Here is a 12,650-nt window from a genome sequence, read left to right as displayed (position 1 = left end):
TTCGAATAGGAGGCATCTATACTATTAATACTAAAATTCGAAATATCAAATTATAAGATAATAATTAGAGTAAAAAATTGATCACAACCTTTTCCTTTTTCTTGCTTGAATAATATTCTTAAACTAACAAACTTCGATAAATTTATTTAACAAATAATATAACTATCTAGATAAAGAAAAGAATAATTCTACACCACAAAAGTAGAAAGAATAAAGGATTATAGAGAAAAACTATAGAAGGCAAGGAGAGATGATGGAGGTAAGATTCTATTGTAGCTTTTAATCTTTTATATTTGTTAAAAGAGAATTTAGGTTAAAAACTTTTATTAGTTATGGATAGGCGAGAAGTTTTTTGTTAGAGAAGGATGAGGGAAATGTGGAGAAGACGAGGGAGTATTATTGTTAGCTAACGGTTAAAAAAAAGATAGAGAAAAAGCTAGGACAATAGTGGGCTAAAATATATTGGGGGCCCCTTAGGCTGTAGGGCCCTAAGTAATCGCATATTTCGCTATATGGTTGAGCCAACCCAGGTTACTCAACACTAAGCTCATTATCATGTATTATTTCTTCTGAATATTCCCTATTAATTTTTTTTAAATTTCGCAGGCATCAACTAAGCTCATTATCATGTATTATTTCTTCTGAATATTCTCTATTCATTTTTTTTAAAAATTTTGCAAGCATCAACGTTAAATTTTCTTATCGCTATAGTCCATGATAAGAAAGTTTTTCACATTGTAGGGCTTTTGTACTTTAGCTATTAGGGTGTGTAAAAGTTTGTTTTTAAGACAATTATGAGGGGCAGTGTACCAATATTAACTGTTTTACAATGAGTTTTTATGAAGCAGTTTAAAAATTGTCATTGCTAAAGGTACGTGTTCTATAGACGTGTATATGCTTGACTTGATGATAGCTTCACATTTTTCTTTGATGGGGAAAGGATTTAATTTTTTTGATATCTAAAATAGTAGTCCGGCCATGTGAGACTTCTCTAACATCCGTAATATATAATGTTTACAATAATAAATTGCTTAGAAACTACAAAGTCCAAAAATTTGAAATGAAATTGGATTAAAAAAAAATCATCCTATCATGCAAAATAACTAAAAGAGGTCGGGGGTCCAAAATTTAGTATGCATCTAAATCTAAACAGTAAAAAAAAAAAATTGGGGTATGAGCAATAGTGATAGTAATTCTGTTTCTGTCACGGTGGTAGAATCATAATTTTTCCGTTTTCACGTGGCAATTTTGTAGTTTTACAATTTTTTATTATTTTTTTGATTTGTTAGCGCATCTTTAGGAGAGAAACCATGAAAACACTAATTTTTGAACCAAACCAAAAAAATACCAACCAACTTTAGGAGAAACATCAAATTTTCGACATCAAATGACGTAGTTTTGGATAAATTGCGCCATATAGCCCACACAGTTTTCTCAACACCGCGCACTAAAGCCCATCTTAAAAGCCCAAGCACACGCGGTTTTGGAAAAACCACGCAATGTGTCGCACATTAACTTTCTTATTTATTTTCTTTTCAAATTTCTCACGCGGTTTTGGCAATAGAAGCCCACTTAGAACCCCAAGCCCATAGGGTGTTAGAAAAATTGCCGCCGTTTTTCCAAGAGATTTGATACAGTACCAAAGCTGGAACTAAATTTTGGCCAATTTGGTATTTGGTTTGGTGTTTTTTTTGTGTTTTCATCAACATGTGACTCTCCTGAAGAGGTGTTTGATGCTAGAAAAGTATCTCACCTAAGAGCATCTTTAGCAGAGCAACCAAAAAAACACCAAAATTTTGAACCAAACTAAACACCAAACTAAAAAAACACCAAGCAACTTTAGGAGCAACATCAAAAAAACACCAAGCAACTACGCGGTTTTGCCAAAACCGCGCCATATAGCCCACGTGGTTTTGCCAAAACCGCGCCACTAAAACCCAACTGACAGGCCCAAGCCCACGCGGTTTTGGCAAAACCGCGCGGTGTTCAGAATACCGTGTGCTACTTCTATATAAACAACTCCAAAGCCGCGCGGTTCAGTCACTTTCACCTCTTCTCACAATTATAAAACCCTCTCTTTAGTTTTAAAAAAAACAAAAACCTACCTAAACTCCTAAAATTTGATATGGATCCTTTTGAACCTTTCAATGGTGATGATTGGCAGTACACAGACGACATTGGCGATGAGGAAGTAGAATACGGTGGGGGAGAAGACAGTGGGGAAGAAGAACCCGAGGATGTCGCGCCGGCTGATAGACATCCCTATGTACTGGAGTATCAGATGAATGACTTTGATTGGCAATTTGCACTGGAGAAGCACTTGATATGGAAGTTGTGTCTTCTACACGTGATACAAAACACGTGTCGAGTGCAGTGGCTAATACTCAGGTAATTAATTAGTTTTGATTAAATATTTTGAATATTAATTAGTTGAGTTGGACTAATTAATTATTTATCTTATACGCATTATTTTTTTTTATAATATCAGCATGTTATTGACTACCGAGTTAGATCGACTTTATTTGGTGTTAGAGAGTGGTGGAAGGTTATTAAGAGTTTGGATGAGTTTGTACATATTAGAGATAGTATTTTGTATACACCTTTGGGTATTTTGATTGATACGGATTATGAGAAGGCTGATTGGGCAGTGGTCATAGCTTTAGTAGAAAGATGGTGGAGTAGAACTCATACATTTCATTTTCTTTGTGCGGAGTTAGGGTTCACACCACTAGACTTCACTATGATTTCTGGGTTGAGTATCGGTATAGGCCAACCGATACCTTTTCATACAAATTATGAGAATATGGATAGTATGCTTATGAGTTTTCCTCGTTTGGGTGCGGATGCTTATGATTTTTCTGGGATTAAGCTATCTCATATTAAGATTGCATATATGGAACCCCTCTTGCATCCCGACGATACGGCGGAGTTAGCTTTGACCGTTCTACTTAGGGTAGTGAGGGTCTTGTCGGTATGTTAGGACTTTTTGATGTTTTTTATTGGGCATGTTTTGTTTCCCAATGGTTATTCTACGGTACGATTGGGATATTATGCTTATGTATCTGATTTGCATACTATGAGAGATTATGACCTGGGTAGCTCAGTATATGCCACATTGATATCGGCATTTGATAAAGCTTCAAAGACATTCGGAAGTAGAAGTCCTCAGATTGCAGGATTCATGGGACTTTTAGAGATTTGGTTTTATGAGTACTTTCAATGTCTTTGTCAAAACATAGACATGATTGCTGATACTCGCCCTAGATTTGCTAGTTGGTCAGGGCCTCACTTGACTCGTAACAGAGGGCAAATTAGGAATAATATCTGTATGGCTCGTGCTCAGATTGATATTAGATTATTGTCATCTATTGAGTGGAGACCTTGGCGTTTGTCTACTGCCTTTAACGATCCAAATTGCGGCATGTTTTGTGTGTTGTCACGTCCGCGAGTTGTTTTTTGCCGCCGACGGATCGGGTTTTAATCTTGTGGAGAGGCGGATGTTGGAGGCGAGATGACCGGGCGTTATGGAGTTCCATGTGCTCCCATGCCGATGTTAGTGATGCAAAGTCGTGGGGTAGAATTCAAGTTCATGAAGTTCATGCGTGGTGGTCCTTGGCTAGATCGTCTTCTTTTGTTGTTGAAGCGGGGCTGGCAAGTATTATAGATGGTGGAACCGTGTCTCCATGGGTCCGTTGTTGCCTCTGTTGGTCGGGCTAGCAACTTCGAGTTTGTGGGCTGGAAGGGATAAGGCGTGAGCTACGTATTCCTCATCCGCCCACGACCGTTTATTAACCCACAACCTCGAATGCATATCGGCCGACTCTCGTGGTAATGCGCGGTAATCCTCAGATGTTTGCCGTGTGTGGACCTGATGGGGAGCCTACTTATATTTTCATTCCTGAGGTGCCTCATGCTCGTTTCTCTGAGTTAGAGCCGCATATTGATCAGTATACCATGGTGAGTTTAATTGTTTTATTTATCTTCTTTATTATATATATAATATGTACTCACACTATATTTTCTTGGATTTTCAGGCTGAGGTTCGGGAAAGATATGAGAACCAGGTTCTTATGTTTGATGGGATGAGGACTGCCCTGTATCATTATAGCCAAGAAAGAAAGGAGGCATATTCTCAGACATATCAGCAATCCCAACGTGCGTATGACGAGACTCGAAAAGCGTATAAGGATATGCAACAAGTGTACACGCAACAACATCTGGGATGTGAGGAACTTCAGGCTGAAGTAGTTAACCTCCGTGCAGACAGAGAAGATCATCAGTCTCAGATTAGGAACTTAGAGGAGCAGCTTCGAAATGTCCAAATAGAGAGAGGAGATGGATCGAGTGGTAAGGGGCGTAAGAAGAGAGCTAAATAAATTTGATGTAATATGATAGGTTTTGGATTATTTTGGATATTATATGATTATATCATAATCATAGATTTTGGACTGCATAATCATAATCATAGGTTTTTAATTTCTTTAATTTTTTCGATTTTGAATTACAATTCTTAATTTCTTCAATTGCACAAATGTTAATTTCTTAACTTCTATGCACTCATAATTTTTCAAGTTCTATGCACCACAGTTCTAATTTTCAGAAAAAACGCACGCGATTTTGGCAAAACCGCACCCATTGAAGCTTAAGCCCACGCGGTTTTGCCAAAACCGCGCCATAGAAGCCCATTTAGCAGCCCAAGCCTGTGCGGTTTTGGCAAAACCGTGTGGTTTTTGCAAAATCGCGTAAGTGATTTGATACAGCACCAAACCTAGAACCAAATATTGGTCGATTTGGTGTTTGGTTTGGTGTTTTTTTGGTGTTTTCATCAACATGTAGTTCTCCTGATTTGGTGTTTGATGTTAGGTTAATATCACTGCTAAAGATGCTATTAGGAGGCAAAATGGCTATTTTCCAAATTTGTTTTTTGTGATCAAAGTGCAATTCCACAATTTTAAATTTTGTGTTTTTTTTTGCCAAATGTGGTGGGCCATGATGGGCTAGTGGGATATAAATACACTTTCAAGTTTCAACTTGACATAAAATTTCTTCTTTGTTTATATTTTTTCAGCTTTACATGTTGGGTTATTAATTGGACAAAGCTTCATTTCGATATATAATTTGTATCACCTACCTAAGACGATCATGGAGAAACTGAAAAAAGTGGGAAGCTCAAATTCAGTTGAAAAGTCATTAGATGAAGTGGAAAGAATGAGAATGCAGCGATATTCACACCAGGATCTAATCAGCTTTACCAAAAACTTCACTAGTCAGATAGGTTCTGGTGCGTACGGAGATGTCTTTAAAGGTCAGTTTCCTGATGGTGTGAAAGTAGCAGTTAAGAGATTGAAGAATATCGCCACGGATGCTGAGGAAACCGCGTTCATGGCTGAAGTTAAAATATTGAGTAGTACTTCCCATCGAAATTTAGTAAGACTTTACGGGTATTGCTTTGAGGCCAAAATGAAAGCACTTGTTTATGAATACTTAGAGAATGGATCTCTGGATACAATTTTATATAAGAAACCCCTTAGTGTAAAGTGGGATAAGTTGTATGCTATTGCAATTGACACAGCAAAAGGGCTCTCTTATTTGCACGAGAGTTGCCCGGGTGTAACAATAGTTCACTATGACTTAAAAGCTGGTAATGTACTGCTCGACAAAAAAAATCTACCCAAGGTTGCGGATTTTGGATTAGCTAAGGTTACGAAAACAGATTCGAGTCATATCTCTTTGATTGCGGCGTTTAGAGGGACTACAGACTATGCTGCCCCAGAAATGTGGAGAAAACTGCCAGTAACTTGCAAAAGTGATATTTACAGCTTTGGGATGATGCTGTTTGAAATTCTAGGGAGGAAGAAGAATCGTGATGGCCAAAATTGGTTTCCTGGACAAGTTTGGGCAGAGTTTGATAAAGAAGGAAATCTAGACAAAGTTTTTGAGGATTGTGGTATTGAGGACAAGGACAAAAAAAATGCAAGGACATTAGCAACAGTTGCGTTATGGTGTACTCAGTACATGCCCGATCACAGGCCAACCATGAGCGACGTGGTGCAAGTTCTTATGGGGAACATGCAACTTGGTTCGCCTCCAAATCCACTATATCCTTATAGTGTTCCTTCAGGCACAAGCAGTACGGGAGGTGTTTTCACTAAAGTTAATCAACCAGATTCTTCTGTTGCCTCTCCCATTACGGTTGGAAGGTACGATCACTAGCTATGCCATTTTTCTTTCTGGATAAGGGTCCAACTGCTCAGACGTTCCAAAATGAGTGTAACTGTGGTTAACATAAAACATTATTTGCTAATGTAGTAGCCAAACGGCCCAAACTAACTCTTCCTTTTTCAGACCGTACGAGGATAAAATTCAGGCCAAAAAAGACAATTCGACTCATAACAAGGAACAACAAGATGTTAGAGAAGAATTCACCAAGGAAAATCCCAAGAAAGAACGTAGTTTACCTATTGTGGAGCCCAGTGCGAAAGAAAATATGAGTCAAGGTGTCGATAGCCATGTTTTTTGGGTTTTAGGCCACAAGACTGCTAATATGCGTGATCTTTTTAAGTTTGGTCGTAAATTAGGACAAGGTCGAACTGGAAGTACTTATTTATGTATTGAGAATTCAACGGGTATTGAGTACGCTTGTAAATCTATACAAAAGAGGAAGTTGATTTCTAAGGAGGATGTGGAGGATGTTAGGAGAGAGGTTCAGATAATGCACCATCTTTCGGGACATAAGTACATTGTGTCGATTAAAGGTGCTTATGAGGATTCTTTGTGTGTTCATATTGTGATGGAGCTTTGTGCTGGAGGGACATTGTATGATCATATAATTCAGAGAGGACGTTGTAGTGAGAGGAAGGCAGCTGAGTTGACGAGGATCATTGTGAGGGTCGTTGAGACCTGTCATTCTCTTGGGGTTATGCATAGAGATTTGAAGCCTGAGAACTTCATGCTGGTTTACAAGGAGGATGATTTCTCTCTCAAGGCCATTGATTTTGGGCTCTCGGTTTTCTTCAGACCTGGTATGATGTTACTGCTGTTACGTTTCTACTTTCATTGAAAAGTGTTTTGTTAGTTTGTAAGAATTAACTGCGTATAATAAATTAAGGAACTCGAGGACATTTGTCAACTAGTTCATTTATGGACTAATTAAAATCTCTTTGTGGCTTGGTACTGCAGGTCAGTTTTTCACAGATGTAGTTGGAAGCCCATACTATGTTGCTCCTGAGGTACTTTCCAAGTGTTACGGGCCAGAGGCTGATATGTGGAGTGCTGGAGTCGTTCTGTATATGTTGTTGAGTGGCGTGCTACCTTTTTGGGCAGGTCTGTGAAATATTGGTGTCCTGCAATTGTTTTGATTCAATGGGTCTATTCTACTGAAAAATGTTACCTGTTTTGATTTCAGAGTCACAGCCAGGGACATTTGATATGGTTCTGAGGGGTGTAATTGACTTTGAATCAGACCCATGGCCTTTAATCTCTGACAGTGCCAAGGATCTTCTCAGAAAGATGCTCTGTTCTCAGCCTTGGGAGCGCTTCACTGTTCATGAAGTATTATGTGCGTTATGTAACTATAATTATTCTTTGCACAGCTTTAAATTCTTAGATGATGGTCGTATGCTAGTGAAATGAGGACAACCACTTCAAAATGCTTTTGCAATTGAACACGTCATCAGAGAAAAGTTTTACTAGCAACCATATGCATTAGTTAATTTCTTATTGGGCTTGGAACCACGGTTTAGTTGGCCGGAATATTGGCTTGTGATTTTGTGATCTGCAGGATACTTTTATGAAGATATGTATGGTAACTGATGTTTTCAATCCTATTCAATTGCATAACATTATTTTCTGCATCTTGCAAGGATCTGTTTATGCATGCCAGTTACTATTACTTGCAGTTCTATCTCGTTGTACTATTTTTTAAAATTTATTTCTATTTTTAGGTCATCCTTGGATATGCCGTGCTAAAGAGCCAGCAGTTCTATCTTGCCTAAAACGATTCTCTGCAATGAATAAACTGAAGAGAATGGCTGTGGCGTGGGTAAGTGTTTTCATTTTATTTTTTTAAGTGATATGTAAAATACCTGTTAAGAAGTTTTCGTATGTTTATATGCATACCTTTGGTGTTTCAGGAATTTTATACTTGAATTTACCATGGGCTGAGGATCTATTCCTTAGTCTTGCTGTGATTATGTTTCAACTTTTTTTCTTCATACTGATTTTACAGTATGGTCCCTGAAAATATTATAGTCCAGTGAATTTAATTTATTGTGAATAAAGTAGGACATCAATCACAAAAACCCATCCTTTTCCCTTTGCCGTTCTGCTATATAAACTGTTTCCTAATTAGCATTGCACTTTCTATAGATTCACATTCTTTTGCACGCTTTAAGTGGTGTCCACTTCCATCGTCTTGAAATTCCAAATTCAATGGAACTTTTGTCGTAGCTCCTAGTGCATGGATTTCTTCAGTTCGAATTTCCCTTCGATTTGCTCATTTTTTTACTGTTATTCTTCATAGTGATTTTTAAAAAAAACTTTATATTGCATAATTTGTTATTTGACTTTGACCGGTTCTGATATGTTTTGCCTTTCGTTTTTCCAGATTAAAATCTTCATTCCTTCATAGATTAAGTTTTAATGTCTTTTTTTTTCCTTTTATTTTTTGTTGATCTGTTCTAGGTTATAGTTGAAAGGCTATCAGAAGAGGAGCTTGCTGGATTGGAGGAGATGTTTAAAGTAATGGACACTGATAACAGTGGTACAATCACGTTTCATGAGCTAAAAGCTGGTTTGAGGAGATACGGCTGTACCTTGAAGGAGTCAGAGATCCGTGATCTGATGGAAGCAGTAAGATTTTATGGTTAATGCGGAACAAATTATAATGGATTACTTTTATACAATATTGTTTGATCATGAACAGTTAGAGAAAAGTAGTAATTCTTCCTGCATAAAGGTTGTGCAGTTGTGAAGGTTTAGTAAATACTAACCTATCATTAGTCAGATTATTTTCTCCTGTACTTTAGAATTCACGCTTGAGGTCATTCCTCTACATTTTAATTATTGTTCACTTCCATTTGATTACGTCCACTGGCCTACCGGTCAAGCCTTGGAAGGTTGGCCCCAAGGTCTTGGGATCTATCCGACCTTCCATGCGGAAAAAGGGGGTGTGTGGGGTTCAGGGACTAAAGTTCTAACTATAAAGAAAAAAAGTTTTTTACTTCATTATTCATGATTACAATTTTTGGAAGCTGTTGCAGGCATTTCTGAACTGATCTGCTTTGAATAAGATAATCTATTATAAGAACTAATTTTTGTGAGATGCGCAACCTGATGGAAAGAAACTCTGCAAGAAAAAATGACCTTTTCATGACCCTATAGATACCTGGACATACTCCCTTGAAGAATTTGTTGAGAACTTTAAAGAATAAAGGCAGAACAGCTTTTGTCCCTGTAGAAAAATATGAGTAGTACAGTAAGGTTTTAGTCCCACATTGAGTTGGTAGGAGTCAGAGTATGTGTTCTCTACTTATTTAAGGTGAGTGAGTCCCTATGTAAAGCTCTCCAAGTTTAATATTCTAAATATTTAGGCTTTGAATTGGTTATGGTGCCCTAGGGGTTTCAAGTTTTCCGGTGAGTCTCTATGTAAAAATATTCGAGTTTAATATATCAAATATTTAGACTCTAACAGGCCCATTTGTGTCAGTTGTAGATTAATCAGTTTTCCTGTGAGACTAATCGTATTGCTAAACTGTTGTTAGAATTGTTCGTCCAGTTGGCTTTATATGGCTGCCTGCTTGAACATAGTATAGTGAATCAAAGAAAAAAAAGTGAAGAGATTGGGGAGGGGAAGGGGGGGGGGAGAGGGGGAGGACCAGTATATATGGAAGCATTCAAAGGTCGTATTTCACTTTTAAGGCGTTTCTGGATGGTGATAAAGCTCAAACAGAAAATGCTGTTACGGTAGCGTAATTGTACGCTTTCTTCTGTATTTGTCTTATGTTTGGATGTATTACACTCTTAGTCTGCTACTGATCATTGCGTTTCTTTCTGGACTAATGAAGTTAGGCATCAACATTTGAAGCTGTACCATTTAGCTGACCTAGCTTATTTTATTTTAGGCTGATGTCAACTATAGTGGGACCATTGACTATGAGGAGTTCATTGCAGCAACAGTTCATTGTAGCAAGCTTGAACGTGAGGAACATCTGGTCGCAGCATTTGCATACTTCGACAAAAGCGGAAGTGGTTATATTGCATTTGATGAACTTCGGCAAGCTTGTTTGGAGCATAACATGAGCAATGTTGATCTTGGAGATATCATTAGTGAAGTTGATCAAGATAATGTAAGTGATGGTTTTGTCTTTTGAAGGTACATGTGGATAATAGTCCTTTTTCCTCCTTATTTCACTAAAAGTTTTCATTTCTTTTTAGATAGACATGAAAAGGATCACCTCTAGTTGTAGAAGAGTTGAAGACCCGGAAATATAAATGGCAATTGCCTGATGGATTACCTTAGACTAGAAGGCTGTGATTTTTTTACATCGTCTGCATCTTGATCTAGCAGTTAGGCTTGATATTTTCCTTTTATGATAGGTGCTCCTGCATCATCTTTCTCAATATCAATGTAAAAAAAGTCTTATTCATCTATCTGCAGCTAAACAAATGCTGTTCCTCCATATAAGTCTGTCTAACACCATCCCCACTGATAATTACAGTATCTATCTATGTTTCTATTCCAGTACTCAAATAGGCAAATCCACATTCCACATTTCATTCTCTAAATAAGATTCCACACATGGGGTTGATCCTAGATGTGTTTAGAAAGAAGCATAAAGTTACATATCTGTAATTTTTTGGGACTATAGATCATATTAGTATTGACATTTGAGGTTTGCTTAGTTATACACATGCACCATGTTTACGAGGGAATGCACTGCATCATGCAATGGAATTAGAGGGAAAATGCTAACACGAAAGTGGAAGAATCGAGTGAACCAAGCAATGAACCGGGTCATTTTGGACCAAGACCGACAATTCCACCTATCAAATGCTTGACACGGGAAGAAATGGCAGAACGGCGCAGGACAAATCTTTGTTATAAGTGTGATGAAAATTATTTCCGTGGGCACCGTTGTAAGATGAAACAATTATTCTTGATTGAAGGAGATTAGTCTGAAAGCGTAAAGTAAAGGGAAATGGAGAAGTATGACTATTCCTTTCTAATGGAATTTGACCTGATCAAAGTACTCGTTAGCTGAAATAATAGAAAACAAGAATCTGCCTCTGCTGAGACGGGCCTTGATTCCCTGTATGCCTAATTTGTTACTCTATAAATAAATAATTTACCCTCAATTCACTACTCTGTGTTCTGTTTCAGGATGGTCGTATTGACTATGGCGAGTTTGTCGCTATGATGACGAAGGGAAATGAGGTGTTGGAAGACTAACTGTACGAAACAGTCTGAATAAGTGAATATAAGCATGAGCGATATACCAAGAGCTTTTTAAATATTGATCTTCTCTTCTTCTGTACAGGTATTTGCTAAATTGGTTCTTTTTATCCTTTTATTTCTTTCCGGCGTAAGCTGTACCATTCAGTATGAGTGTATGACAGTGATACAAAATTAAACTAATATAATAGACCAATTTAACTAATTTAACCCTAGTTAAACCACAAGCACACAACTATCGTTGAAAATAGTTGTGGCAAATAGGTCGATCCCACAGAAAATGCTACTAGGGGCAATCAAGTACTAGAATATTACTTAACTAATTCGAACAAGATTTTTATGGAAATTTGGATTAACTACTACTACAATTTATTTAACTAGTGTCTATGAAAGCAATAAAATTTGGCTTTAAATCAATGAAGAAAACACCAAGGCATGTGAATCCACCCTAGACCTTTTATAGATTAAATTGGTTAGTAATCGTGTACTTTGGGGTGATGGTGACAGGGTTTTATCAAGTGATCAATATGTGGTGAACAACTGGAAGGGGGTGGCTCCAAAGTCGCAATATGGGTTCTCCCCAGCTTTTAATCCTTGACACGCCACTCAATAAAGCTTCTGCTGATTTGAGATCTGAGCTTGAACATATATCTTCCTTTGCCTGATTGGGGCCGAACTTTCTAATCGTTCTTTGGTAGAATTGAATAATGTTTTTGTTGTTTAAGTTGGTCAGGTCTTACACGTTTGAACTCCCAATTCTTGAACAAAATTTGGGCGGTAGTGACTTTATTTTACCTGTTGTTGTGTGTAAAGATCATGAAGTATTCGGGTTACAAACTTGCAACTTACAAGAATTACAGGAGGTGTGTTTTTCAGATTAAGAGTCAATGAATTTGCAACTTTCTTTTGATTTGAATCAGTTCTACGTGACTTGCGGAAGCGCTGACCGATAAATGTCAAGCTCAATTTGTCTAGTCGTAAAATTGCAAAACTATGCACGTATAGGGTGGCAATGGGTCGTGTTGGGTCGGGTTCGTGTCGTGTCATACTCGGGTCACGTGTTAGGAGAGCAAATCCAAACCCGACCCAATTACTAATCGTGTCAAATTTGTCAAACCCAAACCCAATCCGCATATATAACGGGTTATCCAACGGGTGACCGCTAAGCCAGCGGGTCAATTTCGGATCGGATTAACAG

At 37.7% G+C, this 12,650-nt stretch overlaps 1 protein-coding gene across 2 annotated transcripts; it reads left to right on the top strand.

Moving 5' to 3' along the window:
- The first annotated feature begins 5,068 nt into the window (after positions 1-5,068).
- On the top strand, positions 5,069-12,371 carry LOC147489645 (calcium-dependent protein kinase 26-like). 2 transcript variants are annotated; one of them, XM_086573168.1, is made up of 9 exons: positions 5,069-6,200; positions 6,346-7,022; positions 7,180-7,323; positions 7,406-7,558; positions 7,944-8,041; positions 8,683-8,850; positions 10,122-10,346; positions 11,381-11,537; positions 11,960-12,371. In XM_086573168.1, the coding sequence occupies exons 1-8, from the start codon at positions 5,143-5,145 to the stop codon at positions 11,447-11,449; spliced, it is 2,592 nt and encodes an 863-aa protein (XP_086429294.1). In that variant the 5' UTR covers positions 5,069-5,142; the 3' UTR covers positions 11,450-11,537; positions 11,960-12,371. The 2 variants fall into 2 exon arrangements, with proteins under 2 accessions (XP_086429294.1, XP_086429295.1); XM_086573169.1 differs by having other exon boundaries at positions 10,122-10,372.
- The last annotated feature ends 279 nt before the right edge of the window (positions 12,372-12,650 follow it).

This window comes from Coptis chinensis, chromosome 7 (assembly GCF_015680905.1).
Source record: "Coptis chinensis isolate HL-2020 chromosome 7, ASM1568090v1, whole genome shotgun sequence".
Taxonomy (NCBI): domain Eukaryota; kingdom Viridiplantae; phylum Streptophyta; class Magnoliopsida; order Ranunculales; family Ranunculaceae; genus Coptis; species Coptis chinensis.
Note: the sequence above shows the minus strand (reverse complement) of the source record. Positions and strands in the feature narration are given on the sequence as shown.